The sequence below is a fragment of the Camelus bactrianus genome, chromosome 35 (assembly GCF_048773025.1).
Source record: "Camelus bactrianus isolate YW-2024 breed Bactrian camel chromosome 35, ASM4877302v1, whole genome shotgun sequence".
Lineage (NCBI taxonomy): Eukaryota > Metazoa > Chordata > Mammalia > Artiodactyla > Camelidae > Camelus > Camelus bactrianus.
Genome location: NC_133573.1, coordinates 18023040 through 18041012, shown reverse-complemented (window position 1 = coordinate 18041012; position 17973 = coordinate 18023040). Strand labels below are relative to the sequence as shown.

At 39.0% G+C, this 17973-nt stretch overlaps 1 protein-coding gene across 1 annotated transcript in view; it reads right to left on the bottom strand.

Annotated features, from left to right (window-relative positions):
• Positions 1–17973, bottom strand: part of MYO3A (myosin IIIA) — a 193613-nt gene that overhangs the window by 45928 nt on the left and 129712 nt on the right. Inside the window, exons 20-25 of the mRNA XM_074358211.1 lie at positions 12395–12548; positions 10755–10843; positions 8941–9070; positions 4058–4137; positions 3580–3657; positions 1160–1365 (exon numbers count right to left, since the gene is read on the bottom strand). Of these exons, the coding sequence (XP_074214312.1) occupies positions 1160–1365; positions 3580–3657; positions 4058–4137; positions 8941–9070; positions 10755–10843; positions 12395–12548 (737 nt within the window). The remainder of the gene's footprint in view (positions 1–1159; positions 1366–3579; positions 3658–4057; positions 4138–8940; positions 9071–10754; positions 10844–12394; positions 12549–17973) is intronic.

Below are 17973 nucleotides of genomic sequence, written 5' to 3'. Positions count from 1 at the left end.
AAGAATTAAAAATCTCATTTCATTTAGAAAAGGTCTTGGTTACCCAAAATAAAAGAATGCTTGACACATGATGATGTTTTGTTTTGCTTTGTTTTTCGGCAGAGGGAGTTAGAAATCAAGTTTGTTGTGCAATCACAAAACTTTGTTTTATTCCTAATATTAACTTAGACACTCTTGAAAGGGCCAGAGAATTTTACCCATGGAGACTTCCTCAATGCTAGGTTTTACCTGAAAATTGTAATAGACTTCACTTTTGAAAATTGACACTTCAAGTTTAATGGCTAAGAGAAATCATGGAAGCGATAAATAACAGAAACACAGGCATTTAAAATATTAAATATGTAAGATATTGAACCTCTATAGAGTTACGCAAATGTTAGGCGAACATGATAACCACTACACTACGGAAACCAGACCTTAGCGCCACTAGTATGTTAGTTAATAATATACATTTAATACATAGCATAATTCATTTTACATTAATCTCAAACATTGAAAAGGACTCCTAATACCTAATTGATTCTTTATGTCTTCTAAATCACCTTTACAGACAATCTCTCGATCCTTGTAACAACTCCATCAGGCAGTCGTGGCAGGTTTCCTAGATGACAGAAAGGAGGTCCCCTACAGGACAGGGCTTCTCCACCTCGGCACTGCTAATATCTCAGGCTGGATAGTTCACTGTCGTGGGGAGCTGTCCTGTGCATTTTAGGATCTTTAGCAGCATCCCTGGCTTCCACCCATCAGACGCCAGCAGCAACCCGCCTCACACCAACTGTAATAACCCAGAAAGTCTCCACACAATTACGGGAGCTTTGAGGGGCAAAGTCTCCCCCTGGTGACAATCACTGCCATAGGCCAGTGGTCACATGGCAAGTGGCAGAGCTAAGACGAGAATTAGGTCCTCCAACTGGCCTTTCCATCACACTGTCTCCAGCACGCATCCTGGGATGTGTGTCTTTGACGTGGGCAGCCCCCAGCCACCAACAGAAAGTTCCAGCCCCAGCTCATATCTGCCTTCTCTTCTGATCCATAATCATTTTCGTCAACAAAATGCCTCCTTTCCTAGAATGCCTAAGTAATTCTCTTTTTGTTTCCTAGAATTCTCCTCAAGAATTTTTCTATACACTGTACATGGAAACTTAAGAAATCCACGTACCGCTTTATGAAGTTGGCAAAGAGTATCCGATGCGAGTATCCCAGCCTTCGAATTCTTGCTGTCTCCAGAATTCCCGTGTAGCGAAGCTGCAGCAGAACTTTCTCTTTGTCATATTTTCTTGCCTGACGTTCATTATTTGGTTTGATGCAGCGGACAAAGTGAGGCTGGCCCACCACCATTTTCGATAACAAATCCATCAGAGAATACTATAAACATACAACAAAAATTAAGTTCCCAGCGTCACACACAAAAACTTACGAGCTTGCAGGTCTTTGTATTATCAAAATAAAATCTGAAAACTGAGGGTTACACAGTAATTCACAATAAGTGAGGGAAATATGTATTAATAAAAATTTTATTTATAGTATATTTTTAAAAATACATATTTACTCATAAAAATGAAGAGGTAATAATTAGGAACTTAGCTATTACAAGGCTGCCTGTAAATTCTTAAGGCAGCTTTAATTAATAAATAAGATTATTTTGATAGAGTTTGTCTGTAAGTAATTATATCGTCTTGGAGAAATTTGCCAAATTACAATATTTAGGCCCACGATCTGCTTTCTTTCTTTTACAATTAACTTCCTTGTCTAACTCTTTTTTTTAATAGAAAGTACGAAAGTGAATACTTTGATCCCTGTCAGAATCATCTCCTAGTTTAAAATAAGAACTGAGAAGTTAATGCGTTATAATATATAGGACAAGATTACAAAAATAAGCAAATCCATTTAAGTAATCTGCTCTAGTTTGATAATTTCTTATTTTAGAAATATTTTAATCGCATGGACATGAAAACTGTCTTCTGCAGCAACACCGTATTAAAACAGCCACCAACTGCTAGACAACTAAGTATAACACATTAGCAGAATCATGCTTCAGCTAAAAGTGGAATCTCCAAAAATGACTATGTTGCAGACCAGGTTACAATCTGTCAGCAAGGTAATGAACGTTTGGACGTGGATAGCTGCTGGCGGCTGGGTCTCCTTTAGTGACGGAAATACAAAGCCAGTGCAAGCCAGCCCTGGAACTGGGAAACTGACATAGCACTGGATTTGCTGGGCTTCCTCTTGGGCACCAGACTCAGGGAGCCAGGCACTCATCCACCAGGCGCTGGAGGTGGAAAGGTGATACACGTGTCTGTCGGTGTCCTGAGCAAGAGCTCCCTGCAGCTGAGGCATGGTGTTTCTCGGAGACTAAGGCTGAGTGTTACATTATTTCCATTCTCCTCTGCAGGATGAAAAATAACTTAAAATACGTTACATGCTATATGGAATTATCTCCATCACTTTTCAGTGCTGCTGGAGGTGTAAAATGACTTTATGATCGAATGGCTTAAACATAAACATGGTGTTTGACGTCAACAGCAGTGGTATGATAATTAGTCCCGGACAACTCACTTAGGGAAGAAAATAATTTGGCTGTAAATAGGCTCAGTCATTCAGCTGTGCTGCAGCCTGATGGAAGGTGGGTTTACCAGCAGCAAACATGAAATATTAGGCACATAAATGCACTCGGCGCTCCTCACAGATGAGGAAGCGCACACTGTCTGCTATAAGCTTAGGACTTGAAAAATACTCAGTAAAGTTACCCAGTTATTTTTAAAAGTATTTCATGATTCTCTTAGGGAATTGGATTTATTTATTGAACACATAGGAAATTTAACCCAGTTTCCTCCCCTTTCCCCCACATTACATGATATGATTAATTTCTAGGTGTTGGGTGGTATTTTATTAATTTTTGTTGTCTGGATAAAATGACTTTATCAGAAGAGATAAACAAGAACTGGAGGCAGTAATGCAGGCAGGGAGATCTAGAGCTGGTTCTCCAGAGCACAGAGAATGTGAAATGCTCCTTTTCTCCCCCATCTCCCACATTGTCCAAGGAAAAAGGATCCCACACGAAGGACACAGCAACTCACAGCCTTGGCATGTTACTGTGTTTCCCTGGTGTCCTGTCTCCTTGCCCTGTGTCTATACCCCCTCTATTTTTCCTTTGAGGTTTTCAGCTCCTCTAGGTACAGAGAGATAAAGGAATGGAGATGGACGCTCCATCTTGTCCCATCTGTCCACCCTAAGATCATTCAGGAGTAGAGAGGAGGACTGATGGTTAGCATACCATTGAATTAAAAACCCTCTTAGGTTTCATTCTAGTGGAAACGCATTTGATTCTGGACCAAATTTTAATGAAGCTACAGACCTCCATTAAGATTGACCTAGTATATAATAACTGGATAGATAAACTACCAAAGGAAACCAATCCATAATACACTCTGATAGGTCATGTATCTAACAGACAGTAAATGAAACACAATAAACACTCTCTTTTGCTAACAGCACACTGATATTTGTTACTTTCTTTTAATCGGTAACTTAGAACAAATGACACGTCTAAGCACAACACAGTAGAATTTAGTATCTTACTCTAAAATATGATGCAACTGTTTGTGTTTTCATGTTGGTGGTCTCTCTGGCGTGACGTGTGGCTTCTCCAGCTTCACCCTAAGACCAAGAAAGACAGTGATCTTTTCCTTCGTCTATGCCTTCACACACATAGAATGACAAAATGCTGAATTTTTACTTTCAGGTAACTTGCCAGTCTCACTGGGATTCTAACCAGTTTTGCGTGGGATGTGACTCTCTCTGACATAAGCTGATACATTTTCAGTTGGTCTTAGTGTAATATAAAAACTAGCTGTAAATGAAAAGTTGGGAATATATTGGAAATGCATGATTATTTTAGTGACTAGTGGTAATATGAACATAACATAAATATTTTAGCAGAAAAGAAAGATCAAAGGGAGGAAACTAAGGAAAAGGCTGTTTACTCTTAGCATACAAATACTGCCATTGTAAAGGCCAGAGTCTTAGATTCACTGCCATGAAAAGTGCGTTTTCTTACCTTTGTCAGGTTGATCAACTTTTCTGAAGTCCTCATTTGATAGTTTATTATATTTTTAGTTTTAGAATGTGGCAGATTACCTATGAGAATGTAGATAAAATTAATATACCTTTTAGAAACCTTAACAGATAGAAGATTTCCTCCCTTTATTTCAATGTTAAAAGAAGCACTGTCGATCCCACAATATTCATACTCATATGCTTGCTTAATCTAGTGACTGAGACACTTAGGGATAAAATAATACAAAGGGAAATTTATAACAAATTTTACATTCAGAAAAAAAAAAAAAACCCTCCAGTTTAGAGAACTGAAGAAGGAGAGGTAAGTGTTGGATTTCCTTTTAATTGTTATAAGATATGGGGTAATTATGATAAAGGAGCAATTTTGTGTGTGTGTATTAAATGGCATCTGAGATTCTCTTTAATGCAAATGTGAGCTTTACATACAATGGAACACTACTTGGCCATAAAAAAGAATAAAATAATGCTATTTGCAGCAATATGGATGGATCCAGAGATTGTCATACTAAGTCAAGCGGACTGGAAAGAGAAAGAAAAATGCCACATGGTATCATTTATATGTGGAATCTAAAAAAAAAAAAGAGACACAAATGAACTACTTATTATTTATAACTTAGATGACTGACTTCTTGAATATGTCTAAGTACATTTGACTGTCCTTTATGATTGGATTACTGCATTCTGTTGACTCTTATTTTGTGGTTGGCTTTGATAACTATGTAAGTTTAAAAAGCTAAAGCTCTAAACTGTTCTTAGGAACAATGATCAGTACATACATATAAACTAAAAAAATGTGCAGTATATTGTATTTATTTAGTTACAGGCAATATATTGTATATGTGCAGTCAAATTGTAACAATTCTGCCTGTTTAAAACTGAAAACTGAAAAAAAAAGCTTTACAGTGGGCCTTAAAAACCTTATGGATTTCAATTCACATGAAGTGGTTATAAGCAAGTCTAGTATGGTTGAGGGCAAATGCCATTTTCGACCTAACATTCAGAACTAGGTCCCTGGTCTAGGGCTGTGTACTTGGAGACAACACAAGGCTGTGAAAAATTACGGAGTAGTGAAGAAATTATGTCCTTTGAAGCCAGGAAGACCTGGGTTTGGATACCAGCTATGGTGCTTAAGTTATGCATCATTTACTCTGAGTCTCTGAGTTGCAGTTTGAATCCAGAAAATGCGGATGATAACTTCTACCTCCCAGAATTCTGGTGCCAGCATGTCTGGCACATGGTGGGTGCCTGGAAATGTCAGTTAACGTTTGCTCCCTTCCCACCCAGTACAACACACCCACCAACCCACAGTCTGAGAGTTTATCCTCCTAGGAGTCATCAAAATATTTCCAGAATTCAGGATCACTTCAGGAAGACTGTTTCTCTCCACTCTCATTCTTTCAGGCAGAAAGTAGAGGCTGCATGTTTTGGCAAATCCTTTTTTTTTTCTTTTTCTTTTTGTGGTTGCAAAAGGCTGGCTCTGAGATGACAGTGCAGGAAGGAGCCCCCATGGGGTTTGGTCTTTGCTCTGCTTGTCCCCTGTCCCCGCATCATTCCAGCAGAAGTGCCAGGTGGGTGCGTGGCTTTTGTGTGGGGCTGAGGCTGCATACGGCACTGTTCACTCTTGAAATGTGAGTCTTACTGAACACAGTAGAGCAGTCACTGATGGCTTTCAGAGGAACAGCTTCAGGAATTCTTCTTCTTCTTCTTCTTTTTTTTTTTTTCAGGATTACCAGGAAAAGTTTTAGAAAAACATTTTAATTGGGGGGGGGGGGGGGGAACAACCACAGACTTGGAGATTTCCTTGAAGCAAGATGAACATACAAAGTACTAGCAGCACATTAATCAGGACAGACCCATTGCTTACTAGGTATCATTACTTAATGTTGACCAAACATACACTAAACTTTTAAGTTTATCCGAAATTAAACCACTAGAGGAAATTTAAAAATTAATAATTTCCCTTTAACAAAATTTATATACAAGTTGTAAAATTATTTAACAGGAAAATAAATGAGAGCTTTTACAAAACTCATTCATGCATATCAACAGGAACTAAAATGAGCACAGATCTTAACGTCAGAAATTATATCGACTTTGCTTTTACAGTAGACCTGATGAATGAAACTGTGATGAAACTGAGGCGGGAAGCCCCATAAAAAGACAGGCAGGACCCCTAGGCAAGGCCGCTGCTCTCCTTCCAGCGCCGTGTGGTTCCCTGGCCCAGAGGCTTTTATCTCACTTTTTGCCTCTAAAGCGGCTAACTTACACCTAGAATTCTATTGGTTCCCTGAGCTCACTTCTGATTGGTTATTTACTTCACTTCTGATTGGTTATTTCCTTCACTCCTGATTGGTTATTACTCTCACTCCTGATTGGTTATTACTCTCACTTCTGATTGGTCCACTTCCCTAACTTTTGATTGGTCCATTTGTAGTACTTCATTTGCATGGAGCTCACTCCTGATTGGTCTATTTCTACAAAGCTTGTTCCTGGTTGGTCAACTTCTGTTGTACTTTATTTGCATATGATGTTGCAAAGTGTAAAACTGGCAGTCTATAAAAGGCCTGTGTAAACCTGCAGTTGGGTTTCAGAGTTTGAAGTGTTAACTCGTGTTTTTCTGCTGGCTGATGGGGTAATAAACCTGAGCTCTCCCACTCTCTGAATGCTGCTTGGTTTCTCTCCTGAATCCAGGTTGCTGTCACAATTGAGCTGTAACACTGAGCTGTGACACATTTTTCTGCAACAAAACAAACTAGAGATGTGAGTTGCAAGGAGTTCTGATGTATTTCCTGGATTCTGACAACCATATTTTGCATTTGAAGTCATACATGCAAAGGGCCGTGGTTATTTCAGAATCTGGGAGACAGCACCATACAGAACTGAAGAGTCTGCACTTTCACACCCGCTTCAGGACTCCCTGGTGGGGTAACACTGAGGAGGCGGCTCAGCCTTTCCCAGCCTCGGCATCTCATCTATAAAAGTACTTCCTTCCCAGAGTGTTGTTTTTTGTAGTAAATGAAAGTCCTTGCACAGTGACTAGCACACTGCAATTTCTGAACAAAGTCATTTATTAGTGTTATTACTGTTACTACTATTACATGTTTGCAAATATAGCTGAATATAAAACCTAAAAGCCTTTGATAGCTTTGAGGCTCTGAGTTACTGAAACACCTTTGACTAGAAAATTCTTCCCTCCTCCCCAGCCAACTTGACACTGTTTTGTTGAAAGTCAGGAGACATGACATAGAATTGAAAACCTGGCTGCATATTTTAAAAGGGTGGAAACATGAAGTTAGATGTACTGACACTGTCAGTGGATACAGAAAGAGATGACAATTGTTAAAGTCAAAACTGAAGACTTCTTTTCTGGACAAGGTAAAGTCACATGGACTGGATTAACCTTTCCACCTCAAACAACTATAAAGACTTACAAAGTTGATAAAACAGTTCTTTTTTTATTTTCAGTTTTTTTTTTTTTTTACTGTGATAAAATAGACATGATGTAAAATTTAGCACCTTAATCTTTTTAGGTGTACATTTCAGTGGCTTTAACTACATTCGTAATATTGTGCAATCACCACCACCATTCATCTCCAGAGCTCTTTATCTTGTAAAACAGAAACACTGTACCCGTTAGATACTAACTGCCCATTTCCCCCGACCCCAGCCCCTGGCAACCACTATTCTACTGTCTGTCTCTATGACTAAGACCTCATGTAGCTGGAATCATGTAGTATTTGTCTAGGAACAACAAGTTTTGCAACAAGCAGTACAGGACACTGATCCTCAAGAAAAGGGAAAAGTGAGGTGAGCCCTGTTATGGCCCCAGTATTGTCTGATGAGGTTTCACACTGCACTGCAGGGAGGGGGACCCAGGTGAAGCCTCAATATTTTCAATATTATATTCAGTATGTATATATTGAACAAGGGTGCCCAAGCAATTCAATAGGGGAAAGAATGATCTTTTTAAACAGGTGGTGCTAGAACAACTGAGTAGGGGCACGGAGGACTGAAGGGAGGGACCATGAAGATTCAAGGGGGAACATCACCTGGGGATGATGAACTTGTCCACTACTGATTGTGGTGATAGTTTTACAGGCATCTATGTATGTCAAGAACCCATCAAATTTTACTGTTGAAATATGTGCTGTTTATTGTATGTCAGTTACACCTCAATGAAGTACAGAGAACAATTTCAAACTCCAGTAAAGAAAAACAAACCAAACTACATTTTTTTTCCTACTTAAAAGCAAATACAAGGACGACACAGTTGTTTGGAACAAAGGCATGTGACTTTTTTTTAAAAAAATTTTCTCTGGTTTGTTTCTTTTTTTGTTTTGGGGGAGGTAGTTAGGTATTTATTTATTTTGATGGAGATACTGGGAATTGAGCCCAGGACCCAGTGCATGCTAGGTACATGCTCTACCACTCAGCTATACCGTCCCCCCAAAGGCATGTGAATTTTTAGTCAATAAGGCAGAACTCACTAAACCTGCAGTATCTCAAAGAGGCATCCAAAAGCTGCCCATTCCTGACACAGCAGGTGGTTCTGAACTCCACGGAGGTGACTGAACTCTCCTAGTGAGCAGCTAGGACCCCATCGTATTTTCTGATATGTGATGCAGACACTTTTCTTTAATGGAAACCGAGCTCCTTTACATTGTTTTATATTTTCTTCAGGTGATCTGGGCAGAGGGTATAAGTACATATTTATAGAACTGAAAACAAACCAACATGAAAAAACTGAGGGTTATACACATAAAAATCACAGAGTCAGAAACTACTTGACTGGGCCAGAGGAAACTTCTCAAATTAAAACCAACTCACACATCAAAAAAATTAAAGGAAATTGCCTTAGCTTACCTGTTTTTGTCAGAGGGTGGCTGACTAGCTGCCTGATTACACTGTTTTCTGATGACCTCAAAAGCAGTACAATATCGTTTGGAAGAGTGTCTCTGTTTTTAGCTAAGAACCCACTTGCATTGTAGATGACCTGTTGATAAAGTACGTTACCATCATTGTCACAGCCAATGTCATCATCCTTATCATCATCAACAGATACTCACTGAGAGCCCTCACTCAGTGCTGAGTGACAGACACACAAAGATTTATAAAGGTAGTCCCTTACAACTTGGTTGGAAAAGTGAACCTCTCCAGGCTTACACTATATCTTTTCAGAGAAAAATTCATGTCTCACTGATTTCATTTGGGTTGAAATAACCAGAGGTTTGATTCCTCCCATTTATTATGCTGGCAGTTTTGTGTGTTTCCTTTCTCTATTTGGAGGGTGGGGGCCACCAAGGTATTCTCATTTCTGTGATAACTGATTCACCCGCAGTGAAAAGGCCTTTATAGATTCTGTTTCAGTAGTAGTGTGGTCTAAACGCACTGTGGGTGTTTGTGTTTCTGGAACCTCTAAATAATTTGAAGACTTTCTAAAGATCAGTGTAAGTCAAAGACTTCTGTAGGATGGTCCAAAGCGGTTGCTGTTAGGGGCTGAACTGTGTCCCTTTAAAATGGATATGTTGAAAATCCAATCCCCAGTGTGACTGCATTTGGAAACAGGGTCTTTAAGGAGGTAATGAAAGTTAAAGGAGGCTGTAAGGTTGGGGCTCGAATCCCACAGGACTACTGTTCTTTCAAGAAGAGGAAGATACACCAGCGATCTCTCTCGCTCCCTCCCATGTACAGAGAAAAGGCCATGAGGCCAATCGGGAAGGCAGTCACCTGCAAGCCAGGGGGACAGGCCTCACCAGGTATTCGTACCTGCTGGCATCTTGATCTTGGACTTCTAGCCTCCAGAACCATGAGAAAATACATTTCTGTGTTTAAGCTGCCCCTCCTGCCCCCAAGCTTGTGGCATTTTTGTTATGGCAGCCGAAGAAGACTAACATGGTTATTAAAAACAACTGGATAAGATGATCATAGAAAATTCTTGATGGATATTTTAAAGGAGGCTTATTTGGAAAATAACATGCTGATAATCATGAGAAAGGCTATAACTATAATACTTTAGGTAGATTTTTTTTTTCAATGACAAAAGTCTATGGAATGTTGACTGACACAGAAATTCTAGCAGACTAAATGCTTGGGGTTCAGTGTTATTTCATTTTGCTTATGTATTTCTCATTTTATGAATTCCTTCTTGATTTGAATATCTTCTTAGTCCTCCAATATTTATAACATCTTTGTGAAGGAAAGACCTGTTATTCTCCATAGAAGGGAAGTAAAGCGTCTTCTGGGTGTAGGATGATGTATCTCAGGTTTGCTCTGGTGTGGGGAGGTGTATCCATCAGTGTACAAACGTTGCTTCCACCAACCGCATGACAGTTCGTCAGCTAATTCTCTCTAATTAATTAGCTCAGTTATCTGGTCCTACCTCCAGCCTGGCACCTTCTCTTGTTAAGAAGGAGGAGAGACAAAGGCTGCAATGGACAGAGAAGCATCTGAAGTCTGAAGAAGGCAGTTTCTATAAAAGGTTCCCAGTTATCATTAAAGGAAAGAAAAAATAGGTACTTATTGCCAGCCAACCTCATCCCAAGCCAGATCTTAAGAACAGAAAGATGGTCTCTATCTCATTATAACTGTCTATAAATATTTGGGCCATAATTTTCATAGCCTTATTATTCAGTGAAAGACTAAAGAGAAACTCAGTTACAATGCTTCAGAGTTCTTACCTTTCCTGCGTAATGATGAATTCCAAAACTAAGTTCCATCCTTTTAGGTCTCCAGAAGTACTGTGATTTCAGGTTGCCTTCAAATTTTTCTGCAGAAAAAAATGTAACTCCTATCTCAAGCATGTAGGAGGGCCCTCAAAAAATACAGATTGACTGTAACATCTCTTTCACCATAAAACTGACAATACACAGTGGAAAAAAACACAGAACATTTTATATAGCTGTTATATGCATATTTGTAATATAATCATAAATGGTAAGACAAAACTCAAGGTCATGAATTTTACCATTCCAATATGATTTCAAACAGCAGGTCCCCAACCTTAGCAACCATCAGAATGACCTGGAGGGCTTGTTAAAATAGTCTGCTGGGTCCCACCCCCAGAGTTTCTGCCTCGGTAGATCTGGAGTAGAATCCATGAATTAACATTTCCAGCAAGTTCCCAAATGATGTTGGTGTTCTTGGTCTGGGGACCACATTTTAAGGACCACTGGTACAGAGAAAGGAAACTATGTTCTTGACATCTTGACATTGTCCAGAGAGCTTTATGAAACACAGTCTGATGTGAAGCCCTGAGTCTAGAAATTTGGTATTTTAGCTCTCTTTTCTGTAAGAGAAGCTATAGGCTGTTATTGATTATCTGGGAAACACAATAGGATCACAAAGGCATTTCTACAACAGTTACACCAACACAATTCTCTGTTATTCCATGTCATGGAAGGTACATTTTAAAATCAAAAATCAAGTAATTAGTATGAAAAGATTTCCCCCAAACCTTGGGGTTTTCTTTTCCATCTAGTATTGTCCAACTAGAGGAGAGAATAAGCCAATTGCAGAGTCTGAAGGAAGCAACATCACAGACTTAATGGTAAGAAACAGAATCTCTGTATCACCAAAAGGAAATGAGAGAAAAATGGGAATCTAAATGTTCTCAAAGTATTTATTATACATAATGAGTATCTCTTATATCAGGGAATATGTTTCCACATGGAAAATGGTTTTTTCAGATATCTGAAAAATCTAAAGTTTCTTTTTTATTTTTTTAATTTAAGGGGTAGGACATTTTTCTTTTAACCATTTTAGATGATAATCTTCTTAAATATAATATACACATCTCTGCCTCTCAAATGGAAAAATGAATATGTTTAATCGTTCTTTGATGACTCAGGATTACTATCATGGCTGTTTATTAATGTATTTAACTTAGAGATTATTAAGGTGTTTGAGGCTATTTACCTCTATTAGAAAAACAATTAGAACATCACAGATGAATTTCCTCCTGGTTAGCGATCTCTTTTCCAGTTTCAGAGCCGTCCTTTTGCCCTGCCCTCCTATTTCTAACTTTGGGCTGGGTAATTCCTAAGGTCATTTATAACAGGAGACCCTACAGCTGGGGCTCAAGCATAATATACAGAGAAGTCCAATATCCAAACTTGTTTAATTCATCCCTAAATATGTCACCCTATTATAAACATTCACTGGTCCAGATATTAGATCCAAAGTCTGTTCTTTAAAGTTAGATAAACAGGCTTTGCCATAGCTATTTTTCTCCCAGATAATTAAAGTTTTAAAAAATTGTTCAGAATTGCATGACTGTATTACATGAAAACTATGCAGACATACTGAATTTAAAACTCACCTACAAGAGTCTGGTCGGTGGCCTTGGGAAACCCACTTTCTTCATCGAGGAGGGACAGTAAGCCCATTGGCTTCTGCAGAAACATATCTAGTAGAGGCTGGTTATCCTCATATTCAATAACTCTGGCATCAACATCTTCACTTAGGTATTCATTCTATAACAGGACATGATACATGTAGGAACACTCACTTAAAATCATACAAATAATGTGTAGCTTAGCAGCAAGTACCTAAAATTCTACTTTACATATGTTGTAATAAATTGCTCCCTATGACCTTGCCCTTACACGGAGGGTATTTTATTTTCTCTTTCCAGAACCACTAGTTCATTAGAGTCAGCCCGGGTGATACTCGGGGTACTCATAAAAAGTTTCTAGTCTCTATACTAGAATTTTAGGCATCTCAAGCTTTCAAAGTGTTGCTCATAAGCAGTAATAAAATTATGTTCTAGAATTTATAAATATTAATTAGGTGTATCTTCAGGTTATACTCCCTCTAATTTGAATCTTTTATCTAATTTCAGAAATACTGAATCTCTCAAAAACATTTACATAACTTTTCAGTCATGATGACATTTGCATTTTTTGGGGGTGAACAGCCTGGGGGGGTGGGTCACAGGAACAACCAGTGGATTGAGAACCAAGAACACAGAGGTTCCCATCTGGGTTCTGCCACTTAACTAGCTGTCTAATCCTTTGGAATTCTGTTACTCTTTAAACTTCCATTTTTCTCATCTACTAAATGGAAGGAACAATCTCCATCTAACAAAGTAAAAATGTCTGGTACATTAGCAATCATTTGCTGTTGAGAATATTGTAATGTAAGATGCATAAAATAAAAACAATGAACAATTACTGTAAGATGGTGGTCTCAGCACAACACTGGGGCTGAGGATCTGCTTTAGAAAAGGGACAGGAAGAACTGTCCTGCAGCTTTGCTTCTGTGACTTTTGCCTTCATACCGGGTCCCCACCCCAGTGCTGCAGTCTGTACAAGAGAGGACAACATAACTTCTAAAGCATGACTTGGAGGGTACTCACCAGTTCTCAGGTGATAAAGCAACTTTGTACTGGGGAAGTGTATCAGATAATCACTGACTGGGGCAGAATGTCCTGCACCATTCACAAATTAAAATTACAGGCCATTTTCATTACTGTTTTGATAAACTCTTTAATGCATTAAATATTTTCATTGGATACCTTATACTAAGGAACTATGACGGGTGATAAAGAGATGTTTAAAACAAACTCCCAGCCCTCAGTGGATTTAAAATAAAATGTGACTGATAATTTCAGTAAACAAATATTGAAAATGCAAGGTAACATAGGATAGATAAATGCTACATACACTGTCCTACAAGGAGTTCAGAGAAAGAGAATTTATTTCTGGCATCTTCATGGAAGAATTCAAGTGGGGCATTTAATAAGCCAAATTTTTCATCACTACTTTTGGAGCCTTATGAAATTGAAGCCTTAGCTCAAGAGCATCATGGGGGAAAAACACATGTAAATTTTTAAATAAGACAAAATTTGATACATAAAAATGAGGCAGAACCCATTGATCTAAAAGGTGGATCACCTGAAAGACATTCAGTTTGCCCAGTACAAAAAATGGAAACAATGTTTGAAGTTTCACAGCATTCTCACTTGAAGGTGACCTTGGGAGATGTATGCAGACCTAGAATTACTTGACTGTCAGACACATTATGCTGACAGCAGATTACAGCTTAAATGGCAACCGCAAAGTTCAAAAGAGGCTTTGTATGTTTCATATATAAAGTGGGTGAGGTTAAGGTCTAAATCAATGCATCTGTCACTTCTATTTGCCTGTGTCAAAATCCACCGAATGCCTTTGTGGCAGGTTGTACAGAACAGAGATGAGTAACTTGGAAAACAACGGGCTTAGACCTTTAAGAAATTTGTTAGCATTACAGACTCCGGGCAAATCAATGGAGAAAACAGGCTGTTACCCAGGACTATAAAGCACTTTTAGGAAAATCGTCCTGCCTAAAACAACATACTTTGTATTTATATAGCTGCTATGATTTCAAAGCGTTTCATTGTTTTTAAGCACATGTGGGGAAATACAGCTCATCTAACTATTCAGAAAGTCCTCTGCTAGGCCCTGTGCATTAAAAATACATTTAAAGCAGATGAGCAGGGTTACTAACTGCAGTAAAGCTGAGCTGTTTAGCATATATAATCCCTACTCTGTTCAGATGGCCCAAATTCCCTTTTGCAAAAAGGTCGATGAATAATTATTTTAAGTATATATCAAGGAGAAAGGAAGTGAGAAGCCTTGGATGTTAGAAAACCTCACACCCGAGTGAGTTAAGGTCTCCTCGTTTTGCACTGAATTTTGCGTATGAGTTGTGGAAAGACACAGTAGCAGGAAGCCTGCAGAAGATGCACCTGCAGCTATGACCTAAACAAGTGCAAATATTTAGGGCCAAAGTGTCACCCCAGGAGAAATCTGAAGTGACTACATTGAGTCCTCAGGCTTACACAGCAGCGTGGAAGGGTGGCCATCACAGGCTGATCAGGCTGCAGGCTTCCACGTGGCTTCTAGGGCAGGTGACAATGTAAGCGTGGACTACTCAGTACAGATCCATAACACAATAAAGGCGTGACGTGTCACTGGGGTCTCACCTCCTCAGAGAGACCTCCTCCCAACTCCTGGTCTAATCCAGCAAGCCCCCACCCCTTCTTCGACTGGCCGCTATCTATCTCGCCCCAGCTGCCCTGCTTTAAATTATTTCAGTATTTCTAGCATTTCTCCTTATTATTCTCCATCTCTCTCATTAGAATGAAATCTTGATGAGAAAAGGAACTTTGATTCGCCTCTGCACCATTCTCCTCTATCTAGGGAGACTTGGGCATGTTCCATAAATTATGAGTGAATGAATGAACCTGTGAGTGACTCTCCTGGGAAATTATCTTCTTTCTCCCCCAACTTTATTGAGATGTAACCGACATGTAACATTGTGTAAGTTTAAGATGTACAGTGTGTTGATTTGATACACCTTATATATTGAAAAATGATTCCCACCATAGAGTTAGCTAACAACCTCCATCACATCACGTAATTATCACTTATTTTATGGGGTGAGAACATTTAAGATATATTCTCTTAGGAATTTTCAAGTATATACCAAAGTATTATTTGACTATAATCACCATATTGTACATTAGATCCCTAGGACTTATTCGTCTTAAAACTGGAAGTCTATACTCTTTGACCATCAGGTGCTGGTAACCACCATTCTAGTCTGTTTGTATGAGTTTGGCTTTTTTGATTTTCACATATAAGTGATACATATAGTATTTATCTTTCCCTATCTGGCTTATTTCCCTTAGCATAAGGCCGTCAAGGTCCCATCCATGTTGTTGCAAACAGCAGCGTTTTCTTCTTTCTCCTGGCTGAGTAAGATTTCATTCTGTGTGTGTGTGTGTGTGTGTGTGTGTGTGTTCTTAATCCATTCATCCTTTGACAGACACAGGTTGTTTCCGTATCTTGACTATTGTTAATAATGCTGCAATTAATGTAGGAATGAAGGTATCTCTTGGAGACCTGTTTTAATTTCCTTTGGATACATACCCAGAAGTGGGATTGCTGGATCACATGATAGTTCTATTTTTAATTTTTTGAGGATGTTCCATACTGTTTTCCATGGTGGCTGCATCAATTTATATTCCTACTAACTTAGCCCTTTTTTTCCCCACACCTTTGCCAACACTTGTTATCACTCATCTTTTTTTGATGAAAGCCATTCTAGCAGCTGTGAGGGGATTTCGAACTGCATTTGCCTGATGATTATTGATGTTGGGCATCTGTTTGTATATTTCTTGGCCATTTGTGTGTCTTCTTTGGAAAAACGTCTACTCAGTTCCTGTTCCTGTTTTCAAATCAAATTGTTTCTTTACTGATTTGCTGTTGAGTTGTATGAGTTTTTAATATATATTGGATATTAATTCCTTACAAGATTTATTATTTGAAAATATTTTCTTCCACTCTGTAGGTTGACTTTTCATTTTGTTGATGGTTCCTTTTGCTGAGCAAAAAGCTTTTTAGTCTGATATAGTCTTACTTGTTTATTTTTGCTTTTGTTGCCTTTACTTTTGGTGAAAATCTAAAATAAAGCCTTGCCAAGACTGATGCCAAGCTTACTCCTACGTTTTCTTCTAGGAGTTTATAGCTTCAGGTCTTATATTCAAGTCTTTAATCCATTTTCAGCTAATTTTTGTATGTGATGTAGGAAAGGAATCCAGTTTCATTCTTTTGCATGTGTCCACCCAGTTTTCCCAGCATCACTTATTGAAAAGACTATCTTTTACTTATTGTGTATTTTTGGCACCATGGTTGAAAATTAGTTGATCATGTCCACTTGAGTTTATTTCTGGACTCTCTGTTCTGTTCCTTTCATCTATATGTCTGTTTGTATGCCCAAACCATACTGTTTTAATTACCATAGCTTTGTAATACAGTTTGAAACCAGGAAATGTGATGTCTAAATCTGAAGTTTCAAAACTATTTTCCTGAAATCAAGGTTTCAGTCAAGGAGTTTGGCTTATGTGAAATTTTAGTTTTATGCAGGTTGGTTATATTCAGTAACAGGGCATACTGAATTCTTACACTAAACTCACACCTGGGAAATGAAGTCATGTCCTTCTCATGTAGGTGTGTTCATCATCTGACACTGATCCACAGTTTTAGGTATTTTAGAATCTGGAAATATTATGGGTTGGTTTAGATGATCCTCAATGTTTATTCTCCTGTATTTGCTGTTTCAAACTATAAATCAGTATCTCTTTCATTTTTTTAATAAGTTCAGCCCACTTTTTAAAAAAAAATTTTAATAATACATTTTATTTAAGACAAAATATCCAAGATGTCATCATGTCAGTATTCAAAAATTAGACACGGGGTATTCTACATGCTTTTCTTCATGATAAGTCTTCAAAATCTGGTTGTTCCGCATTCCCGGCATACCTCGGTCTGGACCAGCCACAGTTCAAACACTCGTGGCCGGATGTGGCCAGTGGCTGCTGTACTGTACGGGGCAGGTCTAGAGTGTTCTAGTCTAGAAACCATCCCCCAGTCCGGTGGTTCTCAGACTGGGCTGACTGTGCCCCCAGGGGACACTGGACAACATCTAGAGACATTTTTGGTTGCCAAGATGGGGGTGGGGGGCAGGGGGCCAGGGATGCAGTGCAGAGGAGGAGTCAGCATTTCTCTTCACGGTGGGCAGAACCCCCGCAGAGCAGTTACACCCATTATGGCCTTTTAGCAGCACTGAGATCCCCCAGCGGCTCCCAGTCCCCAGAAGCCCCGCATACCAGCTGTCTCCTTCCCTCCACCCGTAACCACCATTCTGACTTCTAAAGCAGGGCTGTTGGCCTCTCCTTTCAAACTGTGCACTGCATTCTTGAGGTCTCTTCCCCCAACCTTGTGTGAGTCGTCCTGCTGTTGGGTGTGGTCCTAGACCCACAGTGCTGGGTGGGACATTCCATTGTGTGCAGATACCACACTTTATTTGATGAGCTTCTTCGTTTGCATTTGGGGCAACTCGCTCCTTCGAGCA